This window comes from Leuresthes tenuis, unplaced genomic scaffold (genome assembly GCF_036924035.1).
Source record: "Leuresthes tenuis unplaced genomic scaffold, fLeuTen1.0.hap1 SCAF_21, whole genome shotgun sequence".
NCBI classification, from domain to species: Eukaryota; Metazoa; Chordata; class Actinopteri; order Atheriniformes; family Atherinopsidae; genus Leuresthes; species Leuresthes tenuis.
This window is the reverse complement of record NW_027325375.1, coordinates 19,242,817-19,258,651: the sequence shown is the minus strand read 5'-3', so window position 1 is coordinate 19,258,651 and position 15,835 is coordinate 19,242,817. Positions and strand designations below refer to the sequence as shown.

The window sequence follows — 15,835 nt, the reverse complement described above, 5'->3', positions numbered from 1 at the left end:
GTCTGATTTCCAAGGGACTTGACATATAGAATGTTCAGACCAAGCCTCACAAGAGCTATCATGTTGATTTTTTTATTTCGTTTCCGTTTGCCCGTAGCAGCCAATCAAATTCAGCGATGATGCGCCAAACAGGACGTGAGGCCATATCTCAGCAACCATATGCTCTTTTGACATCAAACTTCTAACACAGACTCATGATCAAGTCTGTAAGAGGCCCAAGAAGTCTGGTGAACGTCCACCCAGAGGGGGCGCTATAAGTAGCAAACATGCATTTTGCTCATAACTTTGGAGCCGTTGGTTCAAATTGGACAAATGAGGTACCGTTGGAATCCCTGGATGAAGACGAGTTCATCTCAAACACCAAACTTGGTCTATGTACTCATAATGCCTTCCTGAGCAGCCGCAGGCTTACCTGCTATTCTGCTAGACCCCGCCATCGCTGCTTGCAGCTATATTTATTATTGATCTACTTTCCGCTGCAATTGAAGTCTATGGCAGCCCCATTAACGCAATGGTAAAAAGTTGTGAAATTTGGCACATCTATTTAGCACATTCCCATTCGCAAATTCAACAAATTTCGTGCCCAAATTCTAAACTCTCTAGCGCCACCAACATGTCAAAGTTTGAAGCCCATTCAGCTAAATAACTTTTGACTCGTTGGTCCAAATTTAAAAAACAAGGCATCGTTGGAATCCTTGGATCATGACGAGTCCAACGCACCCTATGACGTCATTTTCCGTCTGACTAGATTTTCCGCCATCTTGGATTTTGTTGAAAACCTTAAAAAATTTTCACAGGTCACAAATTTTGACCAATTCTCATGAAAATTAGCACAGAGTATCTTTGGATCAATCCGCACAAAAGTTGCTCGTTTTTTTCTTCAATTTTGACTTTGTTCACTAACTACAACCACTCAAAGTTGGCGGCGACTACGCCAAAAAGGACGTGAGGCCATATCTAGGCAACAGTTTAATCTTTTGACATCAAACTCATAACACATATTCATAACTTGATCTCAAAGAGGCCCAAGAATTTCAGAAACCTTTGACCTATAGGGGGCGCTATATTTAGCAAAAATGCATTTTTGCTCATAACGTTTGACCCGTTTGCCCAAATTTCACAAATGAGGTACCGTTGTAATCCGTGGATATAGCCGAGGTCAACACACCCCATGACGTCATTCGCGCCATCTTTGATTTTCCGCCATCTTGAATTGTATCAAAAACCTCCAAAACGCATTACAGGTCACCCAGATTGTTTGATTTCCACGGGACTTGACACATAGAATGTTCAGACCAAGCCTCACAAGAGCTATCATGTGGAATTTTTTATTTCGTTTACCTTTGCCCATAACAGCCAATCAAACTCAGCGATGACGCGCCAAACAGGACGTGAGGCCATATCTCAGCAACCATTTGATCTTTTGACATCAAACTTCTAACACAGACTCATGACCAAGTCTTTAAGAGGCCCAAGAAGTCTGGTGAACGTCCACCCAGTGGGGGCGCTATAAGTAGAAAATCTGCATTTTGCTCATAGCTTTGGAGCCGTCTGTTCAAATTGGACAAATGAGGTACCGTTGGAATCCCTGGATGAAGACGAGTTCACCTCAAACACAAAACTTGGTCTATGGACTCATGATGCCTTCCTGAGCAGCCGCAGGCTTACCTGCTGTTCTGCTAGACCCCGCCATCGCTGCTTGCAGCTATATTTATTATTCTTCTACTTTCCGCTGCAATTGAAGTCTATGGCAGCCCCATTAACGCAATGGTAAAAAGTTGTGAAATTTGGCACATCTATTTAGCACATTCCCATTAGCAAATTCAACAAATTTCGTGCCCAAATTCTAAACTCTCTAGCGCCACCAACATGTCAAAGTTTGAAGCCCATTCAGCTAAATAACTTTTGAGTCGTTGATCCAAATTTAAAAAGCAAGGCATCGTTGGAATCCTTGGATCATGACGATTCCAACGCACCCTATGACGTCATTTTCCGTCTAACTAGATTTTCCGCCATCTTGGATTTTGTTGAAAACCTTAAAAAATTTTCACAGGTCACAAATTTTGACCAATTCTCATGAAAATTGGCACAGAGTATCTTTAGACCAATCCGCACAAAAGTTGCTCGTTTTTTACTTCAAATTTGACTTTGTTCAACCAGTACATCCAATCAAAGTTGATGGCGACTACGCCAAAAAGGACGTGAGGACATATCTCAGCAACAGTTTAATCTTTTGACATCAAACTCATAACAAATATTCATAACTCGATCTTGAAGAGGCCCAAGAATTTTGGAGACCTTTGACCTATAGGTGGCGCTATATTTAGAAAAAATGCATTTTTGCTCATATCTTTGGACCCGTTTGTCCAAATTTCATAAATGACGTGCCATTGTAATCCGTGGATATAGCCGAGGTCAACGAATCCTATGACGTCATTCGCACCATCTTGGATTGTCCGCCATTTTGAATTATGTCAAAAACCTTCAAAACACATTACAGGTCACCCAGATTGTCTGATTTCCACGGGACTTGACACATAGAATGGTCAGACCAAGCCTCACAAGAGCTATCATGTGAAATTTTTATATTCACTTCCGTTTGCCCGTAGCAGCTAATCAAACTCAGCAATGACGCGCCAAACAGGACGTGAGGCCATATCTCAGCAACCATTTGATCTTTTGACATCAAACTTCTAACACAGACTCATGACAAAGTCTTTAAGAGGCCCAAGAAGTCTGTTGCACTTCCACCCAGTGGAGGCGCTATAAGTAGACAAACTGCATTTTGCTCATAGCTTTGGAGCCGTCTGTTCAAATTGGACAAATGAGGTACCGTTGGAATCCCTGGATGAAGACGAGTTCATTTCAAACACCAAACTTGGTCTATGGACTCATGATGCCTTCCTGAGCAGCCGCAGGCTTACCTGCTATTCTGCTAGACCCCGCCATCGCTGCTTGCAGCTATATTTAGGGGTCTAGCAGCGAAGCTGCAGAACCCTATTGTTTTACTAGCTTTTCTTATTATTATTATTATTCTTCTACTTTCCGCTGCAATTGAAGTCTATGGCAGCCCCATTAACGCAATGGTAAAAAGTTGTGAAATTTGGCACATCTAATTAGGACAGTCCCATTAGCAAATTCAACAAATTTCGTGCCCAAATTCAAAACTCTCTAGCGCCACCAACATGTCAAAGTTTGAAGCCCATTCAGCTAAATAACTTTTGACTCGTTGATCCAAATTTCAAAAACAAGGTATCGTTGGAATCCTTGGATCATGACGATTCCAACGCACCCTATGACGTCATTTTCCGTCGAACTAGATTTTCCGCCATCTTGGATTTTGTTGAAAACCTTAAAAAATTTTCACAGGTCACAAATTTTGACCAATTCTCATGAAAATTGGCACAGATTATCTTTGGACCAATCCGCACAAAAGTTGCTCGTTTTTTACTTCAAATTCGACTTTGTTCACCCAGTACATCCAATCAAAGTTGACGGCGACTACGCCAAAAAGCACGTGAGACCATATCTCAGTAACCGGTTAATCTTTTGACATCAAACTCATAACACATATTCATAACTCGATCATGAAGAGGCCCAAGAATTTTGGAGAACTTTGACATATAGGTGGCGCTATATTTAGCAAAAATGCATTTTTCCTCATAACTTTTGACCCGTTTGTCCAAATTTCACAAATGAGGTACTGTTGTAATCCGTGGATATAGCCGAGGTCAACGAGTCCTATGACGTCATTCGCGCCATCTCGGATTGTCCGCCATTTTGAATTATGTTAAAAACCTCCAAAACACATTACAGGTCACCCAGATTGTCTGATTTCCACAGGACTTGACACATAAAATCTTCAGACCAAGCCTCACAAGAGCTATTATGTGAAATTTTTAAATTCGCTTCCGTTTGCCCGTAGCAGCCAATCGAACTCAGCAATGACGCGCCAAACAGGACGTGAGGCCATATCTCAGCAACCATTTAATCTTTTGACATCAAACTTCTAACACAGACTCATGACCAAGTCTTTGAGAGGCCCAAGAAGTCTGTTGCACTTCCACCCAGTGGAGGCGCTATAAGTAGACAAACTGCATTTTGCTCATAGCTTTGGAGCCGTCTGTTCAAATTGGACAAATGAGGTACCGTTGGAATCCCTGGATGAAGACGAGTTCATTTCAAACACCAAACTTGGTCTATGGACTCATGACGCCTTCCTGAGCAGCCGCAGGCTTACCTGCTATTCTGCTAGACCCCGCCATCGCTGCTTGCAGCTATATTTATTATTCTTCTACTTTCCGCTGCAATTGAAGTCTATGGCAGCCCCATTAACGCAATGGTAAAAAGTTGTGAAATTTGGCACATCTATTTAGCACATTCCCATTAGCAAATTCAACAAATTTCGTGCCCAAATTCTAAACTCTCTAGCGCCACCAACATGTCAAAGTTTGAAGCCCATTCAGCTAAATAACTTTTGACTCGTTGATCCAAATTTCAAAAACAAGGCATCGTTGGAATCCTTGGATCATGACGATTCCAACGCACCCTATGACGTCATTTTCCGTCTAACTAGATTTTCCGCCATCTTGGATTTTGTTGAAAACCTTAAAAAATTTTCACAGGTCACAAATTTTGACCAATTCTCATGAACATTGGCAGAGATTATCTTAGGACCAATCCGCACAAAAGTTGCTCGTTTTTTACTTCAAATTCAACTTTGTTCACCCAGTACATCCAATCAAAGTTGACGGCGACTACGCCAAAAAGCACGTGAGACCATATCTCAGCAACCGGTTAATCTTTTGACATCAAACTCATACCACATATTCATAACTCGATCTTGAAGAGGCCCAAGAATTTTGGAGAACTTTGACCTATAGGTGGCGCTATATTTAGCAAAAATGCATTTTTCCTCATAACTTTTGACCCGTTTGTCCAAATTTCACAAATGAGGTATTGTTGTAATCCGTGGATATAGCCGAGGTCAACGAATCCTATGACGTCATTCGCGCCATCTCGGATTGTCCGCCATTTTTAATTATGTCAAAAACCTCCAAAACGCATTACAGGTCACCCAGATTGTCTGATTTCCACGGGACTTGATACATAGAATCTTCCGACCAAGCCTCACAAGAGCTATTATGTGAAATTTTTAAATTCGCTTTCGTTTGCCCGTAGCAGCCAATCAAACTCAGCAATGACGCGCCAAACAGGACGTGAGGCCATATCTCAGCAACCATTTAATCTTTTGACATCAAACTTATAACACAGACTCATGACCAAGTCTTTAAGAGGCCCAAGAAGTCTGGTGAACGTCCACCCAGTGGGGGCGCTATAAGTAGAAAAACTGCATTTTGCTCATAGCTTTGGAGCCGTTGGTTCAAATTGGACAAATGAGGTACCGTTGGAATCCCTGGATGAAGACGAGTTCATCTCAAACACCAAACTTGGTCTATGAACTCATGATGCCTTCCTGAGCAGCCGCAGGCTTACATGCTGTTCTGCTAGACCCCGCCATCGCTGCTTGCAGCTATATTTTTGTTTTATTTCCCCACTACTCGTTCTGGGCTCTTAAACCGCGTACATTGATGTCCCGTTTTAGAGTCTGCATCTATTAACTCTGCTGTCTTTAATGAATAAGGTCTGTATTGTGCCACCTGCTGACATGGAAGAGGATTTAGTTCCTCAGCCAGCCGCTATTCCAAACAAAGACGCTCAAGATAGCAAATTATTTGCAGCAACTGAATCATAAAAATCTTATTGGACTGATTAAGTGAAATTTGGACAATTTCCCCCGGTGCAACTGACAATCTCTCACGGTATCATAAGCTCGTTTAGAGGTATGTAAATATATTTTGTGGATCTGCTAGAATAAGCTTACATTTAAAAAAAAAAACAAAAAGATCTTGTGTTCATCTGCATCTGCTGTTTATAGTTGGGGAACCTTTTAGCTCCTGTCTCTTTAAGGGTCTGAATTTCTTTGTTTGGGGACTGCCACAGCAGCCAATCAGCAGGCTTTATGCAAATGTCTTACAGTGTGATGTCATCAAGTCCAGGAAACTACAAACGAGGCTTTTCAGGCCGTTCAGAAGCAGCTTGTTAAGTGGGAGAGAATAACTTTAATAACTGGATTTATGTAACACTGTGAATCTTTTACAGGTGCAAAAAGCTTTAAGACAAAGAAGGAAAAAGTGTGAATCCATAATTCTTAATGGCACATTTAATAGATTTGCTGGAAAAAGGCTTAATTTCTTCTTCTCTTCAGGGAAAGAAAGTGAAATTGAGCGCTTGCATGAGACTCACCTCAGCGGGGATGTCAGTCTGGGAGCCGGCGTCGGAGTAGAGTCGTGGGATGGACATCTCAGAGTTGGCGAGTGACGGGTTGCTGCTCCACAGCTCTTGCTGGGAGCCCGAATCCAGCTGGAATCCATCCTTTAAAACCGCCAGTTTCTGAGAAAAAAAGCAACACAGGGATGCTGCAGATTACTCAAGCCCCAACATGACAACCGTTTTTAAACTATGAAGAGTTCTGCTGAACAACCCTGAATGATAATCCCATAAAACGTCATTTTACCTCATCGTAATCACTGAAAATGTGTGGGGATTTTTTGTAACACTAGAGTCTAGAGGCTGAAAGAGAACAATCATGTTTTCTTAGTTTTCTTCAAAATCAAAAGTTAATTCTGCAAACAGAAGTCCTGAACTGCAGGATCTGCAGCTCTGGGATTTAAAACCCAGTCATCCCCCATATCAAAAGGAGACAAAGAACCATCATTGGAGTCCAAGGATTCCTTCTGTAGCTGCTTTATGAACAAACTACTCCTTTTTACACGCTTGTCTTTGACTTGAAGCTGTTCGGGTCGAAGGGCTCGTGTGAAGCAATAAAGCAGTAAAATGTAAAGGCCACTTCCTCTGTGTTCCCTGAGTCGCACCCACAGCTCCACAGAGCGCCGTGTTTCATCATCAAGGCCGTGATGAAAATCACACGCGGCTCGTATTGAAGCCCGCTCAGGAACGCACCTTATCTCTGCTTTTCAGATGGAGCAGAAAACAACAAAGCGCCTCTATCGTAAGTGATGTTGCTGCGTTTCGAGCAACACGTGGCTGCTGGTAGCCAAAGGGGGGGCGCTTGTTTCCATGTCCTTTTTTTGCACGTCTTCTGTCCAGCTGCGCATTGGCACCCTTAAATATTCATGTTTTTGGACTGAAGCAACATTTTCTACCTGTAACTGCCAGTCTTGCTGTTAATCCTAATGTTAATTTCTCTAATTTTGACTGCTAATCTGTTCTGAAAACCCTGCAGATGAACAACAAACACACCTGCAGCCACACAAAGATGCAGGAGATGAACACAGGCGACAGCAGACGCACTGAGCTGTCAGCTGCAGATGGCAAAGGGGGAGGCAGTGAGCAGATTATGTATTATTAAACACACTTTTCTTCCTCTACCTTCTAACCAATATGAGATGAACAAACACGCACCCAGATCTGACCTGATATTCTAAGACTACGTGTTCCTACGGGGGTGCCTGTTGGATCTATAACACTGAGGGATTTCAAAGCAATCGCCATAAACAAACGCCATGTACACCTGAGAGCAGACTCCAACTCCCATCATGCAACTTTAATAGACTCTGCAGCCGTGCTGGAAATATGTATGAGTGAACACTGCGGCGCTGTCGCATGCAGGGAAGGCTGGTGGATGAATACAGGAGGGGTGGCACATATAAACTATAAATCAGACTGTCGTTTGTGCAAAACAGACGTCTGGAGAGCTGTGGAGCTTTGAAGGGAGACGATGAAAGAGACAGAACCAGACTGAAGTATGAATTTAAACATTTCGTCTTCAGCAAAAGCTTCAGGCTTCGAAGCGTTCAGTTAAAACGAAGCCCCGCAGCCTCCAGACCTTTAGAAAATATTCATTTCTGTGCCATCTTTGGTTTAATGTTTGATGGCGTCTGGTGTCTCTGAAGCCCTGAGCAGAGCAGAGCATCGTTCTGCAGCTACTCTGATAAACCAACATTTATCTAAGATGCTTCTTCAGCAACAACAAGAAACGTTTGCTGGCTTCTGCCATGGAAATGTGCAAATTTGATGCTTTATCTCTGATTCTTTGTCTTTAAATTCATCAACAAAAAGAAAACCCGTGCAGTCTTACCCGTGTAAACGAACAACAGATGAAATAAGAGGATTAAACAGTTTGATTGACTCCCGTTTTAAGAAAACAATCTGCAGATTTTCATCACATTGATGTCTAACAAAACTATCTTTTTATTTAGTTCTTAGTTCGCTTCGCAGCCAGACGATGAGATTAAATACAAGGTTGACTTAAATTAGGTTTGTCAATAATTAACAGCTGATTGCAGAAGTTTACAGTCCAAGCAGCTGTGACATCTGTCCCGTTTCAGCTTTTTAAGCTAAATAATCATCATGAATTAAGTACTTTTGGGTCGTTTAGACATTAGAATAATAAACTAATAATATCTGGTCTACTGCTCCGTCTGATCACCTTTAATATTTTATCTGGGTCAACATCATTGAGGCAGCAGTTGGAGCGAAGCAGCACAGCTCTCCTTCTTACAAACTACCTCATAAAGGGATATTTTATGACTGTTTAGTCTGCAGTAGTTTATTCAGCTATTCAGAAAACAATATAACAGATGTACACATTTGTTTTTGCACCATAAATAAATCCAAACATTTGAAATGACTGAACAGGTCCACAGTTACAACAAAAGAAGGAAAATGATCGTTTATCCTTCAAAAATAACTCTTTCTGGGGAGTTTTACACTTGCCAGTGACTTCAGACCTCCTAATATATGCTCCCAGGAACGCTCTCCCGTAGACTCTGCTTATATCTGCTCATTTACCATCAAAATCGACCCAAAGACGAGTCGTTCTTGCTGAGACGTTTTTATCCAAACAGATAAAAAGAACAACCGCGACTCTGTCCTTTCACTACAGCTGAACAACACTTTCTGCTTTGATTAGAAGACAAAACTTTCTGACACGTTTCACGTGGCTCTGCGGGTCAGGTGTCAGCGACTGGATTGTTTCTCTTCCCTTTCTTCCCTCTTTTGTTTTTCAAGGAGCGGATGCTTTGAGATCAGAAATGAAACAGACAGCCTCCAGCAGCTTTTAAACAAAGATCAGCCCCCGACAAGCAGAAACTGGACCAAGTAGCTCACTCGAAGACAACAGAGATGTCTTTGACATTAAGAAGCTTCTTTCATTCTGCAGCGAAGCAGATTCGCCAACTAAAACTCCACAGAGCCTCGTCCGAACCAAACGGTTCGGAGTGATTGTGGAACAGTGACCCGGGATCTTTTGAGGAAACTGGACAAGTGGAGGACAAAAGGAGAAGATTCAGGTCTAAAAAAAACTATCTGCAGCAGATGAACCGTGTCTGAAAGTGATATCCTTAAGAAAGAGGTAAAAATCCAGCAAAGACCTGACACAGGACCTGAGAGATGCAGCTGGACCTTCAGCTGATCCATCTACTGTTGGCCCAAATCTCATCAGAAATGGTCTCCATGGAAGGGTGGCTGTCAAGAAGCCATTCTTAAGGAAGAGAAACAGGGAGAAAAGGCTGATCTATGCCAAATGACACAAGAAGTGGACTGAAAATCAGTGGCAACAGGTCTTATGGAGGGATGAATCCTCCCCAGAGCCCGGACCTCAACATTATTGAACCAGTGTGGGATCATCTTGACAGAGAACGGAACAAAAGGCAGCTGACATCCAAAGAAGAGCTTTGGGATGTCCTTCAAGAAGCCTGGAGAACTATTCCTGAAGATTACTTAAAGAAATGACAGAAAGCTGGTCTAAGAGGGTTCAAACTGTGCTCCATACTTTTTGAATTTACACACACAGCTCAAAGGACACAGTTCTGTTATATTTCTACCATCTGGCTGGCTTATTGGCTTGTATAGCTCATGTTGTGTTTCTACTATAAGATATGAAAGGAGAAGTAGCACATGTTCTTCTTAAAATGGGATTCATTCATTACCTGCATGAGCTCCTGCTTCTCCTTCTCCCCGGAGCTGATGGCGTCTCGGATGGAGCGGACCTCGCTGAGGATGGCCTGCGCCTCCTGCAGCTTGTAGCCGTACGGGCTGTTCGACACCTTCTGGTCGATCCTGGAAGGTGAGCAGGGGAGAAAAACGGGAGGTGGAGGTCAGTTTGGACAACGATTCAAAACATGACAGGCGTCTTCGTCCTCATACAGTTAACTCGGACAGAAAAAAAAAAACTACAAAGGAGGATCGATCAGCTGAAAGCTAAATCAATTATGGTGTCCCTTGAAGGTACAGTTTTAGGTCCCGGCCCTTTAAATCTTCATATACGACACCTGTTTGTTTTTCCGTGACCTCCTTTCAGTCACCGCCCAGATCTGTGAATCTGAAGGAGACACAAGCTTTCGACGGGGAGTCTGACACGGAAAGCTCCCGTTTTTACTCAAACGCCTCAGAGACACACACACACACACACACTAACAAATCCCTCTTGGGACCCCTGTAAGTCTGTAACAAGCAGCGACCTACAATGGAAAAACGGCAGAAATGTCAAATATCACCGCTTCAGACTGAATGGTTTTACGGTGCAATGGCAGTAAGACTAAAAAGTGCGGTTTTAAGGGAAGTCAGTGAAGCATTTTTGGCCTCAAAGGCATCTGGAGGGAAAACCTGGAACTACATAAAACACAGCCGTTGAAATTCATCAATGAATTCCTTCATTTCAAATGTCATATTGAGGATAAATATGCTGCTCTGCTTTTAAAGCTGGGATATCGTCTTCCGCTCTCTGTGCTCTCCGAGCCGGAAATTCTTCAAAAGAAAGTCTGACGCTGCCTCGTCATGGTCAGAGTTTCATTCCTCTTCCACTGTTAGAACCTCCTCAGGCTTTGCAGAGTAAAATTACCTCCAGGATGCCGGTGAAATGTAACAAGGTGGTTCAGAGAGTCCACCTCAAACCTCATTCCGACACACAGCCCGAGAATAAAAAGAAAATCACTGGTAAAAACTTAAAAATATCCCAAGCCACATCCATCTTTAAGAGAAAGCTCAAATTGTAACTTCTATCCCTGAATATTTAAGTTACTGCTAACGTCAAGAAATTTGCTCATGGATGACTGTCCTCATGTTCCGTCTGTTTATTCTATTGCTTTTTCTCCATCGTTTTGCTGTCACATTCTGGCCGGATAGTCTAACCTGATGAAACCAGAACGCTGGGATTATCTGTTGTATTCAAACAATATCTGGCCCAGGCCACTTCACTGCAGAAACTGCAGCCCCGGTGGAGTCCAACAAGCTCGCCTTTGTGCCAATAATGCGGACACAGCTCTTATTTTGGTTATGGAGACCTCCCTAAGTACTCCCACAGAGTCCCTTTTTTTTCTGTGATGCGTTTCTTTTTAAAGCAAAACAAAACACTTGAAGAAGAGTGATGCTGCACACATATCAAACCCTGCAGCCAGGCAGAGGTTCTCCTTCTTTTGTTAGTCGTGCAAAGCTCACACTATAAGCTTTAATCTGCTGTTCATCCAACGGCTTCAGCGTGAGCGCTCACGCTGGACAAGCTGATTCAAAAGACGTTTCTCTCACTAACGAGGTGCCATCAGTGCTCACATCAGGAAAAACACCGAGCCGGCCGACCGACGCCTGCTCAGACTACCTGACAACAGCGCCGAGGCAGCAGCCACGTCACACCCAACACCAGCAAGTCATGCAAGCAACCCAAAAAAACCGGTTCCTCCACATTCTTCAGTGAAGGACGAGGAGAGGGAGGACTGTGTCGAAAACAAGTGAGAGAGAATGAGGAAGTGAGGGAGGGAGGCACTCGTCTGTGACAGGGAACAAGTAATCCTCTCAAAGTCCTTCTCAAACATGGACTGAAAGCTGATTTTCATGATTAGAATCCAAACAGCTGCTTTGCAGGGACAGAACGAGGGGCTCTGCACTCAAACCTGGACGGTCAGCAAAGAGACACTCGATCAGTTCTCCAGTTTGATGAGGTCGACACGTGACGTGTCCCACTGCGCCGTTAATGACAAAATGCAGAAGTAGAGTGTGAAAAACTCCTGTCAATCTTCCCAGGAGTGAAGGAGAAATATTTCATCACTGTCTCAGCTGTGAGAAACTTTAATATTGTGCCTGAAAAAAGGTCTAAAAACCCATCGATGTCTGCTTGCAAACCATTATAAACTGTGACACTTAAATCATAAATTTAGCTTTACTTTCACAGTTTCTGGGAGGGGAAATATCGAATATTTCTCTGCTTTTCTCCACTGTCAATCCGCAAAATATCTGCGTGTTGAATATTAAAAACCGTGCGGGCCAAAACCAGCCGAAAGCAAATAAAAAGTCCAGGAAACGTAACTTTGACTCTCCTGTGCTGCAGTTATTTGGTGAAATCTTATCAGCGCCGGAGTGTGTGGCTGCATTCCAGTCTAAGCCTATTTCTGAATGCCGTCGGGCGGCTGCAACGGGAGAGGAAAGTCACGGAGGAATGCCGTCCGACGGCTCAGCTTCAGCTGCTGTTTAATCCTCCTGACACTCTCACCGTGCTGCAGGGGGTAAGACAAACAGAGCGGACATTCCTGCTCAGTTCAGCGTCCGACAGAAAGGCCTCGGCCCTCTCTCAGAGTTCGCTCGCTTCGGGTTCTGCGGCGCAGAAGTAGGTCAGACAGACGGAGCGTTTCCTGTACTGACAGCTGTGCTGCTGTTTAATGGTCGAATGGAATGTGTGATAAAGCCGAGGCGATAAGCAGCGGCTCACCTGCGTCGGCCTTGAAAAGCCGAGCAGTTTCGACAGCTGGAAGTCCTCGCGTCTTTATCTCCTCTTTAGAAAAAGAATTTGTGAGAAACGGAGGAGACGGAGGCGGGAGGATTCTGCTGTCAGAATGGTTAGAAGCTGAGCAGAAGTTTCTTTTTGGTGGGAGAAAAACTCCATAAGCCTCTGCTCAGTTTTTTACTCATCTGATGCTTTTAGGTTTTTCCCTTCTGGGACAGAGAAACCAACCAATAAGTAAGTTTGTGTGACAGTCAAAAACAAATCAAATAAGTTCAAATAATTGAATATTACTGCAATAATCAATGGAATAATCAATTAGCTAAATAATGAACGACAGACAGCCCCAAACAACTATTAGAAACCACATCTGGACAAACTCTGACAAACTCAGTGTCCCTCCCCGGGTCTTTAAAAAGCTCATTAGCTCATAGAGAGAGAAATAAAAGTCTTAAGTTTAAAGAAATGGCTGAAACACTTACTCTCTCAGAGTCTTGAAGCCTTGTTCTTTGTACTGCAGCTCCTGCTTCATGCAGGCCAGGTCTCGCTTCAGCTTGTTCACCTGCGACAGAAGGACAGGGAAACTGTTACGGATGCAATTTCCTGCCACGCTCCGACTCAGATCGGGAAAATAAACGTGAAAAACCCAGAAAAATCATCCGATACAAAAGGAAACTCCAGTTAGAAACCACAGAGTTATTCTGAGAGCCAAAACCTCTGATCCGGTTCATAACTGATGATTCTCAAAGTCAGGTTCAACCTTTTTTATTTTAGTGAAACCCAAACAAATCTATCCATCCATCCATACATCCATCCATCCATCTTTCTATGAATCCACCCACTTTTCATCCATCTATCTATCTATCTATCTATCTATCTATCTATCTATCTATCTATCAATCATCCATCCATCTTCCTATGAATCCATCCACCCATCTTCCCATCTATTTATCATCCATCCATTAATTTATCCATCCATCCACCCATCTATCATCCATCTTTCTATGAATCCATACATCTATCTATCCATCCATCACCCATCTTTCCATCTATCTATTTATCATCCATTCATTAATCTATCCATCCATCCACCCATCTATCATCCATCTTTCTATCATCCATCCATCCATGCATCTACACCAACTTCTAAGGAGTCATTGCTGTTACTTTCTGAAAGATCAACATCATTGTTACCACATTACTTTGTTAACTGAAGCTTTCTAGTTGAACAGTTATGTTCTGTAATTCAGACAACCTGCAGCTGTGTGGATAAGGTGTAACACGGGTCCTCTCCTGACTCTCGTTGCTGCATTAAACGCTGTGTACCTCTCTCGGTGTGTTAACATTACATTATCGGCATGTTTCTGATAAAGATGTAGGTGCAACTGTTTAATGAGGTTAATATACACAAAATGTTTAAACGAGGTAATTAACGGTACACATGCATTACTATGAGCTACGCTGTGTAAATCTCCAGCTTGGTCCATTAGCATTGATTAGAGAAAGCATTGTTTACTAGAATCTGCTGCTAACATATAGCTCCACTGCTAAACTATTTCCCTCTGGGATCAATAGAGTAACTATCTCTCTCTCTCTCTATATATATATATATATATATATATACATATATATATATATAGAGAGAGAGAGATAACTGAAGTGTTTTTGTTATATATTGAGTCTCCATCCTGAAAATCGAGTGTATAACGTGTGTGTGTGTGTGTTGTCTTCTTCTCATTTGTACATTTAAAGAGCTCCATAAACTCCCAGCTGTTACTAAAGGTATCAAAGATCTTAAACAGTTTTTGATGGTCCTGCTACTTTTCTGATTAACGCCGTCATCGTAATTTGGGCTTCCTCAGATGCGATAACTCGCAACAAACTCAGCATTCTTTACTTTATTTTGGGGAATTATGGCGAAGTCCTGCGGTGACTTTCTGAAACTATGTGATCAACCTTTAAAATCTTGAGTTTTGTGTCATCATCACTGGAATTTTGCCGCATTTGTTGCAGTTTATTTGCGTCTTCACTGACGTTCAAATGTTCTACTCGAGTTGTAGAGATAGAAATTAGTCTTTTTTCCAAAACAGGTTCAAACGTTTGGTTTCTGTCAGACTGAATGGAGGAAAGAGATGTTTGTTTCCAGAAAGTGACTTCTTCTTGGATATTTGACCTGTGGTACGCATGTCTGGTTGAAATGAGTTGGAACTATTGTTCACACGTGATCTGGCTGCATCTTCTCCGGTGTTCTTACCCGACTTTTGGCCGTGGCTATGTCAGCTTTAAGGATGTCTGGGTCGTATTTACTGGAGGACGATGATCTGGAATTCACTGCAGGACAAACAAACAGAAATCAGAGAGCTGTGTTAAAGAGCTGAAATTAAAACTTTTTGAGATAAACTGGTGAGATCTGACAGAAAATCAACCAAAGGAGCCATCCCCTCGAGTCACTGTAGGTCAAAGAAAAGCTGTAAATACTGTGAAAGAAAACTGTATCAAGCCTCTAACATCAGCAGCTTCCCAGCGGTTTCCAAAATCTGAGCATCAAAACTCATCCGACATGAGTGATTGGAGAAGATCGTTGGATTCAGAAGTCTCTGGATTGGATCGGTGCTGACGAGACGATCGAGAACGTGAAAAATTAATACATTTTTCTGCTTTAATTTCAAGCCGCATTCAGTTAAACTTGTTTTAATGTCGCCGTTTATAATATACTTTGCCACTCAGTTCAATTTAATTTCTTATTCTAATTGGAATGAATTGAATTTCTTTCTTTGTTTATTTGTTACTCGTAATCTGGAGGATCACCCCCTCATTTGAATCATGAAGCAGGACGTGGAGAAGGAATGTAAAAACAGAGGGAAATAAATGGGGAGAAATGACAGAGAAGCATAAACATCTGTAAACTACTCAAATAAAGTGCAAGAAATGTAAAATATATGGTTAAAGCAAATTAAAGAAAGTTGATCAGTAAGATGTAAATGAAAAAAAATACAAAGATAAATACAGGAATAACAAATAAAACAAAGAATTTAAATATAT

The 15,835-nt window shown here is 42.3% G+C and overlaps 1 protein-coding gene across 1 annotated transcript in view; it reads right to left on the bottom strand.

Moving 5' to 3' along the window:
• The window catches only part of wwc1 (WW and C2 domain containing 1), a 73,946-nt gene that overhangs the window by 41,388 nt on the left and 16,723 nt on the right, over nt 1–15,835 (bottom strand). Inside the window, exons 4-7 of the mRNA XM_072374529.1 lie at nt 15,048–15,124; nt 13,276–13,355; nt 10,014–10,143; nt 6,307–6,453 (exon numbers count right to left, since the gene is read on the bottom strand). Coding sequence (XP_072230630.1) covers nt 6,307–6,453; nt 10,014–10,143; nt 13,276–13,355; nt 15,048–15,124 — 434 coding nt within the window. The remainder of the gene's footprint in view (nt 1–6,306; nt 6,454–10,013; nt 10,144–13,275; nt 13,356–15,047; nt 15,125–15,835) is intronic.